Below are 15,471 nucleotides of genomic sequence, written 5' to 3'. Positions count from 1 at the left end.
AGGTTTGTTTTTATTATTATATTGATTAAATTAATATTTTTTCAACACATGGCATCATCCAAAGTAAAGATGTATTTTAACGAGAGAGAAAAAAAATTATTTTATCATTTTAATAGATATTCTAACAAAGTTAGTTCTATGATTGGTAAAATCTAACATTGTTGATGGATTAAAGTGAGATACACAGAAAAATAAAGAAAAAAAATGAAACAAATAATTAGCTAAGGGATCAAAATATTTGCTTTCTTTCCTTTTAAAATACATTTATTGAAATATTAATCCTCCCACACTATTTTGGTACACATTTAATAAAGATGTCCAAATACAAAATAATAGCTTTCATGAAAATGACACGTAATTTAAAGATTAAAATAAATAAAGAAATTCTTACAAAATAAGAAAATATTTACTATATATCTTTATTCCTGAATCACATTCAATGTAAATTAAGTTTATATGGATCTTTATAATATCACATTGTTCACATAGATTTTTATAATATCACATTGTTCACATAGATTTTATTTAGCCAAAGATTCATCTTACTACATTTTCCATTCTCCAAATTCACATGGAAGATCTGTATTGCAATGAGTGCAAAATCTACACTTCTATAGTGTATGATCACTGTGCTGGTAACACAATCTGTTCTCATTGTGGTTTGGTTCTTAAGCCTCCTTCCATTGATAACCAAACATTTCAAACCCAAAATTCAAATAGTGTTGGAAGTTGCAGTAACCCTCTTGTATCTAATAATCCACCAACTTCTGGCACCATAGATGGAACTTCTGCATTTGTTCAAAGGAAAAAACCAATGGCTCGTGAATTGAAGGAAGATAGTAAATTCTCAAAGGTTTTCAAAACCATGGATGAGATTGCTGATAGATTGGGATTGGTTGATACCATCAAAGATTGTGCTAAGGAAATATACAAGAAAGCAAATGAAGGTAAGATCATAATGAAACATTGGAAGAATCACAAAGCTACAAAAGTTGCATGCTTGTATTTGGCTTCTCAAGAAGAAGGTTTACCAAGAACTTTGAAGGAGATTTTAACTGTTGCTGATGGAACAAATGTTAAGGACATTCATAAGGTTATTCAAATGTTGAAGGGTCATCTTGAGGTTGGTAGAAAAGCCATTCGTGCAAAGGATATAGCTAGGCGCTATTGTTCTACTCTTGGTCTTAACAATTATGTTACTAAGGCTGTGCAAGAAATTCTGCAAAAAACTGAAGAGTTTGATATAAGAAGGAACTATACTTCAATTTTAGCATCAGTTATTTACATGGCCACCCAACTTTCTGGTAATAAGATCAACCTTTCAGGTATTGTTCTCTTCCATTTTTAAATTCCAACAATGAAAGAAAATAAGGACTTCAATATTACATTTTTTATCATTGTTTTCTTAATTATGGAATTTAATCAATTCATATATTCAATTGCATCATTGACACTTTATCTATTGCCTATTTGTACTCATGTTAATCAATGCTAATTTTTATAGTAGACATAAATAAGTTTTCTAAGTATAATATATATATTCTGACAGTGTAAAGATTGATATACAGTTAATGTATTATTTATCATTCATTTGTATTATTTTTATTCGAAAGTCAATAATAATTAAAAATAAATGATGGATAATGCAGCAATAGTCTAAAACATTTTTATACATTTTTTTTCTCTAATTTTAAACTCAATAATTTGCTTTTCCTAGTTAGTTGTAAAGTAGTGTCAAACAAAATAATAATTAAATAATTTTATACATTTTTTTCTCAAATTTTAAATTCAATAATTTGCTTTTCCTAGTTAATCGTAAAGGAGTCATTGTAAAACAAAATATATTTATATTAAAAAATTAATAATTAAATATTTTTATACATTTTTCTCTTATTTTAAAGTCAATAATTTGCTTTTCCTAGTTAATTGTAAAGAAGTCATTGTCAAACAAAATATATTTGTATTAAAAGTTAATAATTAAATATTTTTTACCAATTATAATAAGAGATATATTTTTTTTTATAAAAGATATATTCTCTATCTCAAACTAATGATATATCACTATATGAATAAAAGAAGATATTTAAAACTAACAGGTAAGCTATTTTTTTATTAGCTTGGAGAAGTGTAAGACCATTCTCTCTCCCACCAATATCACCTATATCTCAAACCATTGATTTAAAAAACAAATATATCAATAGTTGATAATGAAATAGGAAAAAAAAATTCCTTTTCTGTTTACCTTTATCACCTAGGTCATATACCATCATTTCCACCACCCAATCATACCAATTGTTTCTATCATCACCACTATTACAACCCTAACCACTATCAACACCAATAGACCCAGATTTTGGTGTCCCCGTTGCAACCACAACCATAAACACCAAACCAATTAGTGATGCACTACCACCAACATCTTCTGTTTTTTTTGTCATATTCACCATTACGTTTGAAAAATTCAAGCAGCGTTTATGGCGAAAAGTTCCATCGCCACCACCCACTATTCCGACTTTGAACGCGGTGGCCCTTCTTTTATATGCATCCTAAATGGAACACATTAGGATCTGAAATTCTTTTATTCCATCATGTTTTGAAGGAAGATCTGAATTTTTGTGTGAGTAATGTGGGTTTCGAGGGCAAATACCAGATTTGCTGTGAATGATTTCTCAGGTAGTGAAGGTGAAGAGGTTGTGACTGTGAGGTAGATGTGGTCAGGATGAAAGGTATGATAGTTGTAGAGTTACGGCCATGGTTATGTTGTTGGGGGTGATTTAAATTGTGGACGCATCACTTGATGCGACTGCAATATTGTGGTTGCGATGATACAACAACCATATCACACTGCATTTGTGGTATGCATCGGGCCGCAAGGCAACCGTATTGGACTGCACAACCGCATCGAATTGCATTTGCATCCTGATCTTTTAAGACATGCCATTTATGTTTGGGATTAAAAACTTGTAGTATTACACATTCAACTGCTGTATATATATTGTTGTTGTGTTGCTTATAGCTTTCAAACCCACTTAAGTTTTTGACTTTGTTTTCCTAATAATAATATTGTTCATATAAATATTATCACAAACAAAAAAAGGAAAAAAAGTCTATAGGCCAATGGATTTATTTCAACCTATCAACTAGTCTCTTCTTCTTACTTTGGCATCAAAATTTTGCATTGCATGTTTACCATGATCATGAAGTTGCACTAAATAGTGGTATTTATTACAGAAATAGCAAAAGTTTGTGATGTATCAGAAGGCACACTGAAGAAGACATTCAAGGATCTTTGTCCTCTTTCTTCAGTTTTGATTCCAAGCTGGTATGCAAATGCTGAAGAAAGAGAGCGGGTTCTACCAGTTATGAAGTTCAACATGTTCCATCAGTTTATGTGATGGACAATCTGCTCCAAACTGAATATTCTGCTTGTTTTCACCTATTCTCTCTTGAAGTAATAATTTGATCCAAACAATTATTTTGGTATTGTTTGGATCATATGGAATTTCAACTCATGTTCAGTATTGGTATGTTTGAACCAAATTAATAATGTAATGGATTAAGAACAATGTTATAGGAATATATGCATGTGTTTTGTACCTTAATTACATGATAAGGGCATGGGTTCCTCTAAACACAAATTTTATTGAAGTTTTCTTTTTGTATTACTAAAGATCGCTCCTAATAATTTTTTTTGGGTATGTGATTGTGCCTCCTAATAGGTGTCAGTCACAGGAATCGAGTCATGAACCTTTTGGTCATCCTAGAATCTGGTAGTGTCACTACTAGATCAACGTTTTGTTAGTAAATTTTGTTAAAGTGCACAAATCTAAATTATTAAATATTATTAATAGTTGAGATTATTATAATCAGTTAATGAGTATATATTTGAATTTTATATAGATTCTTTTTCATTAGATTAAAAGTAAAAACTACATTTTAGGAACACCACTCACATGATATACATTTTCTCTAGTTATGTACGATAAGCCGAAGTCAATTTAGTTGTATAAATTAATTTCATCATTTTATAATATTATGAAATGAATCTTTCTATATTAACTATATTTTATATCATATCGGTTGCATTTGTAGATCAAAGTTTAGTTTAATGTGCCTTTTGATGGGAAGTTTTTAAATTCCAAATATTTCAATTGAACTTTCCAGTTATGAAATTGTAGTATGATTTATGCTAAATTTGATAAAGATATGTTAGTTGTAATACACCTAACTTGCATGCTAAGGTGAAATCATATCTTTATCAAATATGAAGAGGTACGTGAAATATTAGACCCAACATATGAACATAAAGGATGCATCAATGGAGTTGTTACTATTGATATATAGGACAGTTTCAAAGGAGGATTTGAATTTTCTTCATTTCCCAAGCTTGATACGATTATGAAAAGAAGGTAAAAGTTGTTTTGTATTAGCGTATATATATTATTATAATTGCGTATAAATTGTTAGTTAAGATAGATATAATAGTGGGAGGAGTGGTTTTGTTGGATTGAAGAATATATATAACATCGACACATATTTTTGTTCTAAAGCCCTTTATCATGTCACACATGTACAATTGATTCTATTTGCATATTTATAGACTCAGTAAAATCACCTCCAACTCCTCAAAATGGTTCATGAAGTTTTTCTTCGCACATATATACTTATAGAATTCTCTACAAAAATGGGATACATTTAAACACTCTTCCTTTATACAATTTTCTAAAACTTTATTAGAATGTTTTGCAAGATATTCTTGTTATCTCCTCCTTATGCATTGACACTCAAATGATATTCTTGAATTTCAAATTAGAATTTTTAATTTCTTTTACATTCCAAGTAGCTAATTAAGAGTCTCTTTGTCAATCATGTTGGAGGATCTCTTACATGGACTCTTTTAGCTTTTTAGTTGTATGTTAATCTTGTTAAAGATTTATGTGAACGACACTTGAATGCATCTCTTATTTCCTTTTGAGGCCTCAACTATCTCATCTTTAAAGCTCTATTAAAATGCTTTGCAAGATATTATTGTCATGTCTTCCTCATTCATTGATTCCGAAATGATATTGTTGAACTCCAAAATATAACTTTTATGTTCTTTTGTTTTTCAAGTAGTTATGAGTTTTCTCGTTGGCCTTGTTAGAGGACTGCCGCTAACTCTTTAGTTGTGTGTGTTAGTTTCCTTCCGGTCTTGCTAAAGACTTGTATCAGGAGCACTTGCATGCATTTCTAATTTTGATTAGGGTAGAACTCAAGCAAAGCCTCAAAAAACACAAATATTGTTAAATTTGGTATGAGTTATGAAAGAGACTTCTTGATGAATCAAAAAGTATGAGAGTGCATGAATGAGAAAATGAAAAACTTTAAGAAAGAAAGAGAAATAATAGAAACTCTATTTCTCATTATTGAATAAATCTCTCAATACTAAATTACATTTCTCTCAATCAATTGAATTACAAGGATTAAGGGAATCACCTTTTTTATACTACATTGTCTAACTAATAATTAATCAGTTAATCGATTAACTATATTGTTAATCGATTAACGAATACAATATTCACTACGCCAAAATAGCAAAACAACAATGCTTAAAATTGTTATTCAACAGAGCTTTCTGGGTGTGGTCTATGTGAGCGCATTAGAATATAAGGTTAGATTTAACAGCGCTTTTGAAACGCTATAGAAAATAAACATTTAACAGCACAACGCTCACTAAAGCGAGCGCTGTTAAATGTCTACTTTCTAAATAAGACAATATCTCTCTCAGACATTCTATCAAACACATGACAATCATACTCAACTCCATCACATTTACAGTAGAAACATCATTCTGAAAAATCAAATATAGAAATATGAGAAATATTATCCCTAATTTTCAGTGAATGTCAGTTTAATAGAACCAAACAAGCCTAAGAGGCCTCCAATCACTTTCTTCTTTTTTCATGTACAGTTTAGTTCTCTTCAAATTATTGAATCATTTTCTTCTTATTGCGATGATTATTGATTTCTGATTTTTACTTTGTAAGTTGTTGTTGATGCAAGGCTGAGTTCAGAGAAAAGTTAAAAAAGGAGAATCCAAACAACAAATCTGTCGCCACTGTGAGTGATTTGGTTTTGTGTTACTTTACATTTTTTTAACCGTTGTTCCTTCCTTGTTGCTCTTTTATAGTGATTTTTGGAACACCTTTCTATGCCACTATGTTGTTTTACTTCCAAATAATGGAAGCAACATTCTTTACCTATCAAACTATTCCACACCAACAATCACTAAATACCCTGTAATGCAATGCAACTACTTTAAAGATAGAATGCACATATGTGAATTTATAATGGCATTAATCAGGTTCTCCCACGTTTGACAGCAAATAATTATTTTTCATGCTTGGTGCAGGGACAAGTGGATTTTGATGATAAAAATAGCTGGGAGTATCTCTTCAAGGACTACTACATAGATCTAAAAGAAAAGCTATCTCTAACATTTGATGAACTTACTGAAGCTAAAAACCCTTGGAAGGGATCTGATATGGCTGCATCTAAAGATGAATCACCAGATGAACTTTACGATGCCAACAATGATAAAGGATCTGATTCAGATAACTCCTACGAGAATGTAGGTTCGAGTCGTTCTAAAAGAAGAAAGGGCAAGAAACGGGCAAAATCACGTTCCAAGGAAGGGAATTCATATGCAGCAACAGTGCTTGCTGCTGATGTGACATCTGCAGATGATCGATCTGAATGGTCTTCAAAAGAGCTTTTGGAGTTTGTTATGCACATGAGAAATGGAGACACATCTATTTTGTCTCAGTTTGATGTTCAAGCTCTTTTGCTAGAGTACATCAAAAGAAATAAGCTTCGGGACCCTTGCCGAAAAAGTCAAATCATTTGTGATGCAAGGCTTCAAAATTTGTTTGGTAAACCAAGAGTGGGACATTTTGAAATGTTAAAGCTTCTTGAATCCCATTTCCTTTTAAAAGAGGACTACCAGGGTGAAGATCTGCAGGGGAGTGTCGTTGATACTGACGTTACTCATTTAGACGGTGATGGAAACTCCGATTCATATCTCAAAGCTGGCAAAGATAAGAGACGTAAAACTCGTAAAAAGGGTGATGAGAGAGGACTCCATTCTAATGTTGATGATTATGCAGCTATTGATAATCACAATATCAATTTAATTTATCTAAGACGTAATTTGGTTGAAGATCTACTTGAAGATATAGAGAATTTTCCTGATAAAGCTGTTGGTTCCTTTGTCAGAATAAGAATTTCTGGTAGTGGGCAGAAGCAAGACTTGTATAGGCTCGTTCAGGTTGCAGGTAAATATTTCTAGAAAACATGATTCATGCTGTCATTATTTGCAATATCAAATAAAATTTGCACTTTGGTTCTATTTTTAATTCTCTCCATGGTCAGGTACGTGCAAAGCAGCAGAGCCATATAAAGTGGGTAAAAGGATGACGAATATCTTGCTAGAGATTTTAAATTTAAACAAGACAGAGATTGTATCAATTGATATTATCTCAAATCAGGAGTTCACAGAGGTAACACTCCCTCCTGACTATGATAGTGAGACATTTAATTTTGCAGTAACATCTTTTGAATGCAGTATCTCATCCCCTTTAAAACTTGACATGATAGCAATCACTGTAGCATGTCAACCACCATAATCCAGTACATCCAAATTGCATGAAGGATAATATTCCATTTTTTATTAATGAAATTTACTTCTTACTGGTTAGTTCACTTGCTGAAAAGTATAATCTGGAAACATATGATGTTTAGAACATGTTGCTTCCATATTCTTTACTTCTTATATAATCATATGATGTTGAGAACATATTGCTTCCATATTTTTTATTTTCTCAGAATTGATGATTTGTACAGCTTATACTGTAGATTAATATATTTTTGGGTACATTTTGGATTGGACAAAACTAGTAGGATTAACATTTTTTTGGGTACATCATTCTTAGCTTCTCTTCTTATTGTTCCTTTATATGGAAATTATACACTGCTGTAAATATATAAGTAAGCTTGATTATGAATATTTATCATATTACACTATAATAAGTATGTTATATATATGTTGTTTCTTTGTAAACAGAATTACCTTTAAATTATGTCAAACTTATATTTTAACTTCCTCTATATAGGTTGTTTCAAATGGGCTAAAAGTACCTTAAGGGAAAGATGGAATGCATTTGTGCATCATTATAAGAAGGATAGGATGATGGTAAGTATTATGTGTCAAGTTATTTTACTTTGCACACTTTTCTTTATTTACTAGTTTATCATAAGATCAATGGTATACATATACTTATGTTCTTGTTATGTGTATCATATGGTAATCTATTTAATCTAAGTGATGTTGCCTTAGATTTATCTTTGTGCAGAATATATAGTTAAATCATTCACTCTTCAATTTCGTCATCGACATTGCTACATAGGTAAATGGAAACCCAATTTTTGCAGCTTCTCCTATTAAATTGTTCACTCTTGAAGGCAATAATATCATACCATGCTTGTGTGAAGGGATATATCTTACTTCTTCTTTATTTGTCTTGTGTTTTAGTTTGATTTGGTTTGTTTCTCACAGGTTAGAAAAGATGTGGCAAGAGCTATAGACTTAGATGGTTTAATTATCTCAAACCAAACATTAAGCATGGTGAGTTCTCTAAAGCAGAAGAAAGATAATCATTGAAGGTTGGTTGAGATATAGAGTGATAGGAGTACACTCCTTAATGTGCCTAAGCCTATTATTAAGCCTTTTAAATTTTTAACTTTCATCAAACAAAATCATTCACTATGATGATGTGAATTGATTTGTGTGTTTGTGTATACTATAATTGGTGTAAAACTAGTATGCAAAAGCTCGTGTGCAAGTAGCAGCGTTGATAGTGTGGTCAGAAATGTGATTTGTCAGGATAAGGTTGCAATGGAAGGGGAGACATGGAAATTAAACATCTTTACAAGTTTAATCAATTATTGATATTGTTATTGAGACTCTTCCAGTCACTCTCTATTTGTTATTGAGACTTCTGATATTAATAATAAATATTATTGATTTTGAATCTCAAGAATTCTGTATTTTGAAATTCCAATAGTTCTTGATTGTTGGAACTGATATAGGTTGTCCTGCAGATTGGTATACTTAAAAATTCATGTGAAGTCATGTTGAAGGAATTGAAGAAATGGATGAAGCCCGAAAAGGTGATGCTGAAGTGATCAAGTGGGCAAGACTAGAAGTTCCATGTGATTATGCGTGAAATTTTTACTATAGAAATATTAATGCATTTTTTAACAAATTTGGAATGTTTCAACAATTGGTTTGAATGATACATATTATGTGAACTTATTCATGCTTATGTATTTGGAATTATTTTAAGATGAAGGTGATGATAATTTGAGATATTGGGTCCAATTTCATAGTATTAATGCTTATATAATATAATGATTGTTAGAGAGGATTAGGAGAGGAATATATGTGAAAATAACTTAATAAATAATTAGCCACGGTTAAACTGTGGTTAAAGTAATGGTATAAACTAGCCACGGGTGTGGTTCACATTAGCCACGGTTGAACCGTGGTTAAGGAAATGTTACCACACTTCTCATAGATGTAGCTATATCATACATTGACTGTGGCTAAATTTTTGCAACGCCACTTATTGCTAGGGTCGAGGAAACCGTGGCTGGTGTATTTTGCCATGGTTTTTTGGTAAAATAGCCACGGTTATAACCGTGGCTAACAAGATATTTTTTTGTAGTGTAGGTTGGTTATTTCATTTACTTTTGGAAACTTATTCTTTGGCTATAAAAATTTAGATTTACCCCAAAATTGTGTTGTTCAGGATCATTTTACTATACTAACCCTAATGTCCAAGTTCTTTAATTTTCAATCATTAACCGTGAAAATATATTGACTCGCAAGTCCCTTTTTCATAATAGTTTATAGGATTATTTTTCGTGAAAATGTAATCATTACACTAGAATTGTAAAACAACAACGCTTAAAATTAATATTCAACAATTTTTTAGGCATTATCTATATGAGCATAGGAGAATGTAGGACTAAATTCAACATTACTTTTAAAAACATTAGAAAGTAGCAAATCAACGTTTTCTCAAGAAACCGCTATTAATTGTGTGACATTCAACAACAATATCTCAAGCAAGCTTTTTTATTGTGCAACATTCAACAGAGTTATTGATTGTGCTACTCTTAAAGATCACTTTCTCAAGCAAACATTGTTAAATGTCTCAAAACTCCACTTTTAGTGTCTTCTGAAGTAAACATAGTTAATTCTAATAAAAATATTATTTGATATAACAAAAATATAATTGCATCATTTATTATTTCAAATACTTCCTACAAAACACATTCAAGGCGCAACACAAAACACATATATATATATATATATATCTAGTATATATCATTGCAACAATATAATATTAAATACATTGTATATTTTTTATCTATACAATTAATCCAACAACTAGTACATACATGCATGCCCAAATATCAACAGGTATTCATACTATCCTCAGAATAGCAAAACTAATTAGTCTACTAAAATTATAAAATATTTAGGACATAATTAACCCAATATTCCCTAAATTATGTAATCTTAACATCATCGTATGATAATACATTGAGTTCAAATAAAGTTCTAGTTGTTGAATGACTCCTTCATGAAGTATATCACAATCATTTGAGTTTTTTTGGGAGGGGCGCTACAATTATAAACAAAGTAATATTAATTTTTTAACATAACCAAAATACCTTTACATGAAATTTGTATACTACAATTGCTTTAAATTTGTGCATTTACCTTTTCATGAATGCAGTTGATGATATTTGAAATAGCTTTGGGACGAATCTGTGATCTATACATTTTCAAGCCCTGAAAAATGAGAAAATATGTAGTTATAATATATATGAGTCATTTATTCTAGCATTACAAGCTCAACAAATATTCTATGTTAATGACTCAGTTGATATAAAATGATCCATTGTTCTTTTAACTAACAAAATAATCGTCAATAATATTGATGACAAAAAATATGAAGATATTAATGAAGATGATCTTTTTTTGGGACATAACAGTCGCGTGAGAGCAGACCAACTACAGATAATGATTTAATACAAGAGATGATCATGATGAAGGGCATTGGGTAAATCAATATGATGCTCCAAACAAGGATGACCCTACAAGACAAAAACAATCAAAATAAACTTTCTATAATTATAGCTTAATTTTGATTGTTTGTAATTTGTATAATATTATTTCTTTGTAATTTGTGTAATTTTTTTATTTGTAATTATGTACTTTGTGAAAACATAATTGACATTATATTCATTGTTTGTATTTTGTATTGTATTGATGTTTAATAAAATAAACTTCTGACATGTATTAATGTGTCTGTGTTGTTCAGAATGTATAAATGTTTGTGTTGTTGAGAATGTCTATTCTGCTAATAAATGTATATGCAGATATTAATGTATACAAATCAGCAACAAATTCTAGGGGAAGCTCTGACATGCGCTGTTGTAAAGGATAACTACAACATCGCTATTTATAGAAAGCGCTATTGTACAATATTAATACAACAACACTACGCGTGTGATACGCTGTTGTATTAAGGTGTTGTTTGAGAAAATTTATGAATACTACAACATCGATTGTCTGTTATTGCGCTGTTAAATATATGAACTTCAACAACGCAACCATAATCGTTGTTAATAAGACCTATAAAATGCACTGTTTATGTAAGACTATATGACATCGTTTTGTGAACGATGCGCTGTTGTATTGATGCACTATATGACAACACTTTTTGTTGCAATGTGGTATATAATCAATACAACAACGTTTTTGAAGCGCTGTTAATGATGACCATATACTACTGCGGTAAAAAAGAAAGCGTCTGAAAGCACTGTTATACATCTAAAATAAGCGATGTTGAACGACAACTCTTGCATAGTGGCAATACCATGAACCAATGAGTCCAAATAGTATACTATTCTTCAATGCAATTTATGATGATCAACAACCAATAATACCTACAAAAATGTGCAGTAAGATGAGAAAATGTTAAGAACACCATATTCTAGGAAATATAAATTATGATTACAAAAAATATTCACCCAATATTATAAGTTGCAACGAATAATTATTTATCAGAACTTTCTTGAAGAAATTATCTATGTATTATTGTTATCCCTTTTTTTTTCTTTTTTCCATCAAGGGTTCTATCTTTCAATATAAAAAAATTTCCTTTGAGGAGACAAGAACATCATTAACTTTTAATCTTTCACAAACTTTTCGTACAAGTACCCAAAATATAAATATACCGATCAATTACCAAGGCTATAGTAACACTAATATTGAAATGAAAAAGTAAAACATTTAAAACAAAATAAGGTACCTCATATACATGCAAATAATAGAATAAATTAACCAATCATGCTAAAAAACATCATTCACTTCATTCATACTGATGAATTCTTCTTTGCTATATCCAATGATATCATCTAGGATTGTTATATTGATTACAATATCATCTCTGTAGCCTTAAGAGGATTTCAAATTTTGATCTTTGAAGAGTTTACATATACATCAACCTCAGATCCTATTTTGTTCATAAATAGGATTGCAATTGACTTACTTCTAGGTTTGACTTGTTTGGACCTCACTTTGGATTTTTTGGGTACATGAGCAATATATTGCCTATTTTCTCTTAGAGGAGATGTCTTTGACTCCTTTGTTTCCTGGGACATTTTTTATTGACTCTAAACTATTCATGTATCTAAAACTTTCGAGTTGATAAGTCAATTATCGATCAATTAATATAATAACCTTTAGTAGTAAATGTATTATACAAAAACATACTGACATACCTTAGGTTCTACAACAATAAGGTGTATTGGCCAAAACACATATCTACCTAATGCACCTCTTATTATAATTGTACCGTCAATGGGTATTGACATTAATACATCACCATCTATTGCAATGTCAATTCCAATCTTCACATGATTGGGGAATGGGGGTGTTGTGCGTTATGGAGCAGAGTATCACGTAAGTTCTGCACTTTACTAATATTAACTAAGTATTTCGATAGGATATCAATATATGAATTACTTATGTTTACACCCTAAAATATTAGTTTAAGCATATTAATTATTAAAGGGGCAAGTAAAAGAAAGTTAGTCAGTGAGTTTACCTATAAAATGTTATAAGTAGAAAATGTACAACTATCTTTGATACTAGGACTGGCGCATTGTAAATGATGATGTCCCTCATTTGCATTCTTTTGAATGTTATTTTCTAAAACATTAACCTATTGAGAAGGACCTTCAACATATCTTGCACATCTCTTTGAATTTTAGCTAAGTTGGCTCATGTTGCAAGCTTTTGAAGGGGTACATAATCTCTTTTACATACCTCAAATCCTATACCTCGAATATGACTAGAGAACCAAGGTAGATTTATTTTTTTGCCAAGAACTTCTTGATTATCTCGCCCACCCCCAATGCAAACTTTTATTTTAGGATAACTTGACATAGAAAGAAAAATCAGATTGTTAACCATATTGACAAACCCTTATATATCATAAAGTTGTAAGTAATTTTATATGATATTTCACTTATGCAACTATTTGCCACTTCTTGAACATTTGTATTATCAATCATACCTTCCTTTCTCTGGGCATCATGAAATATTCAAAGACGTCTTATTTAGATCCAATAATAAGATAAAATGAATTACCAATCTAATTAAAAATAATACTTTGTGAATTTGTTATGTTGTATGATAAAATATAAATAACCATACTTTCAATTTTTTAGTCAAAACATTTTTATCCTGCTCGTGATGCTCTATATTCAAAGACTCACGTGCAGTATTATTTTAAGCAGGTATATTTTATTTTCTTCCTCTATATCTTTGTATTCAAACACTGACCTCATTCATTTTTATTATTTACTAAATCATCTTTATGTGCGTTACATATCCTAATAAATAATAATGATAGTTATAAACTCTAATGAACAAAATAAATTGTCGTGTGACACGTAGAGTGAGGCATCTACATGTTGGTAATAGTATATTAGCTTTCTCCGCATAATAACTAAAACATGTTTCTTTTAAAAAAACAAATAAAAGAGGATATTATAATTGATAACAAAGAGGTCCTGGTTTTAGGGGATAAATAATTGCCCTCGTCCCATAGGCATAATGGGATAAATGATCAGTTAGCATCATATATATATATATATATATATATATTCCTACTTTAATTTAATAACAAAATTTAGTAATAAAGATCTGAAATAAAAAATATTTTAAGGAGATTTGATAGTGAAGTTATGACTCGTGTTGCATCTTTCCTTCCCTTCGAACCGGGAAGCATTTGTGGTTATTAATATTGTCTCTGTTATTTATCAAAGTGGGAAGACGGTAAGCGACATATGCAAACTATTTGTCTATTAATCTCCCTTCAATCAACTTTAATTAATTTCTAAAATTTTAACAAAAACCAACCAACAAACAAATTTTTACACAAAACTATGTAGTTTGGATTTCCCGGTTGCAGCTAGGAATGCATAAGAGCAAGATGAACTTTTGTTAGACACAAAAATAAAAAATAAAAATTTTGGTTTAAGTAATTTAATTTTAATAAATCAAGAGTATTTAATTCATGAAATTAGCTAGGGTACCATTTTATTATGGGCGGATGGGGTGCTAATACCTTCCCCGATTCGTAATCGACTCCCGAAAATGATATCAAAGTCCAAGACCGATGTGATTGGGCCAATAAAATTCTGCATGTTTTGACAAAAAATGTATTGGCAACTCTATAAGGTCATGCAGCCGAAAATCGGGGTACGACAATTGGCGACTCTGCTAGGGAATTTTTTTAGAGAGTCAAATGCAATGCAGCTTGTTGCGTGGATTTAAAATTCCTTTTTTTATTTCTTTACAAAAAAATTAAATAAATAAATAATGCATGCATTCATCCTTTTTTTATTTCCAATCAGTTAATTATTTTTACATATTTATCTATCTTTTATGTAGCTTTTGAGGGTGTAATTTATTTTAAATTAATATGCTTCACCATACACTTACACATAAACTTGAGTTTGCACACACATATGCCCTATACCTGGCTATTAGAGTTTAAGTTTGAGATAAGGGACATCTGCTTCGCCGTTAAGTGGCCCTGTGTCACATCTGGTATTGGTGTGATGGACCGCCCAAATTGTTCCATTGTATTGTGAGTTAGCCACATGGGGAGCTAGTCTCTTCTCGTAACTAACCCATGATATTTGGTTTCCTCTCTTTTAAGATTGGATACAATCTGGTGCATTTACAATTCTAGAGCTTTTATCGAGTCCACTTTAATCAATACCTATTACCTCGCGATAAGGTTATAACCTATAGACTATCTAAAACATTGTATGTGTACCTTA

At 30.6% G+C, this 15,471-nt stretch overlaps 2 protein-coding genes across 2 annotated transcripts; both read left to right on the top strand.

Moving 5' to 3' along the window:
* Positions 572 to 3,395, top strand: LOC109327550 (transcription initiation factor IIB-2-like). The gene is made up of 2 exons (XM_019560736.1): positions 572 to 1,325; positions 3,232 to 3,395. The coding sequence occupies exons 1-2, from the start codon at positions 572 to 574 to the stop codon at positions 3,393 to 3,395; spliced, it is 918 nt and encodes a 305-aa protein (XP_019416281.1).
* On the top strand, positions 6,329 to 7,905 carry LOC109327541 (zinc finger CCCH domain-containing protein 19-like; the record flags this gene model as incomplete). Its single annotated transcript, XM_019560725.1, has 2 exons — positions 6,329 to 7,313; positions 7,411 to 7,905. Coding segments are annotated over 2 exons (1,239 nt in total), but the record flags the coding sequence as incomplete, so codon positions are not given.

Source organism: Lupinus angustifolius, chromosome LG02 (genome assembly GCF_001865875.1).
Source record: "Lupinus angustifolius cultivar Tanjil chromosome LG02, LupAngTanjil_v1.0, whole genome shotgun sequence".
NCBI lineage: Eukaryota > Viridiplantae > Streptophyta > Magnoliopsida > Fabales > Fabaceae > Lupinus > Lupinus angustifolius.
Note: the sequence above shows the minus strand (reverse complement) of the source record. Positions and strands in the feature narration are given on the sequence as shown.

What these genes read in the sequence shown, in the direction of transcription:
- LOC109327550 (XM_019560736.1), top strand. Translation starts at nt 572, where the DNA reads ATGGAAGATCTGTATTGCAATGAGTGCAAAATCTACACTTCTATAGTG. An exon ending in TAATAAGATCAACCTTTCAG is followed by an intron (nt 1,326 to 3,231) that starts GTATTGTTCTCT and finishes TATTTATTACAG; the next exon opens with AAATAGCAAAAGTTTGTGAT.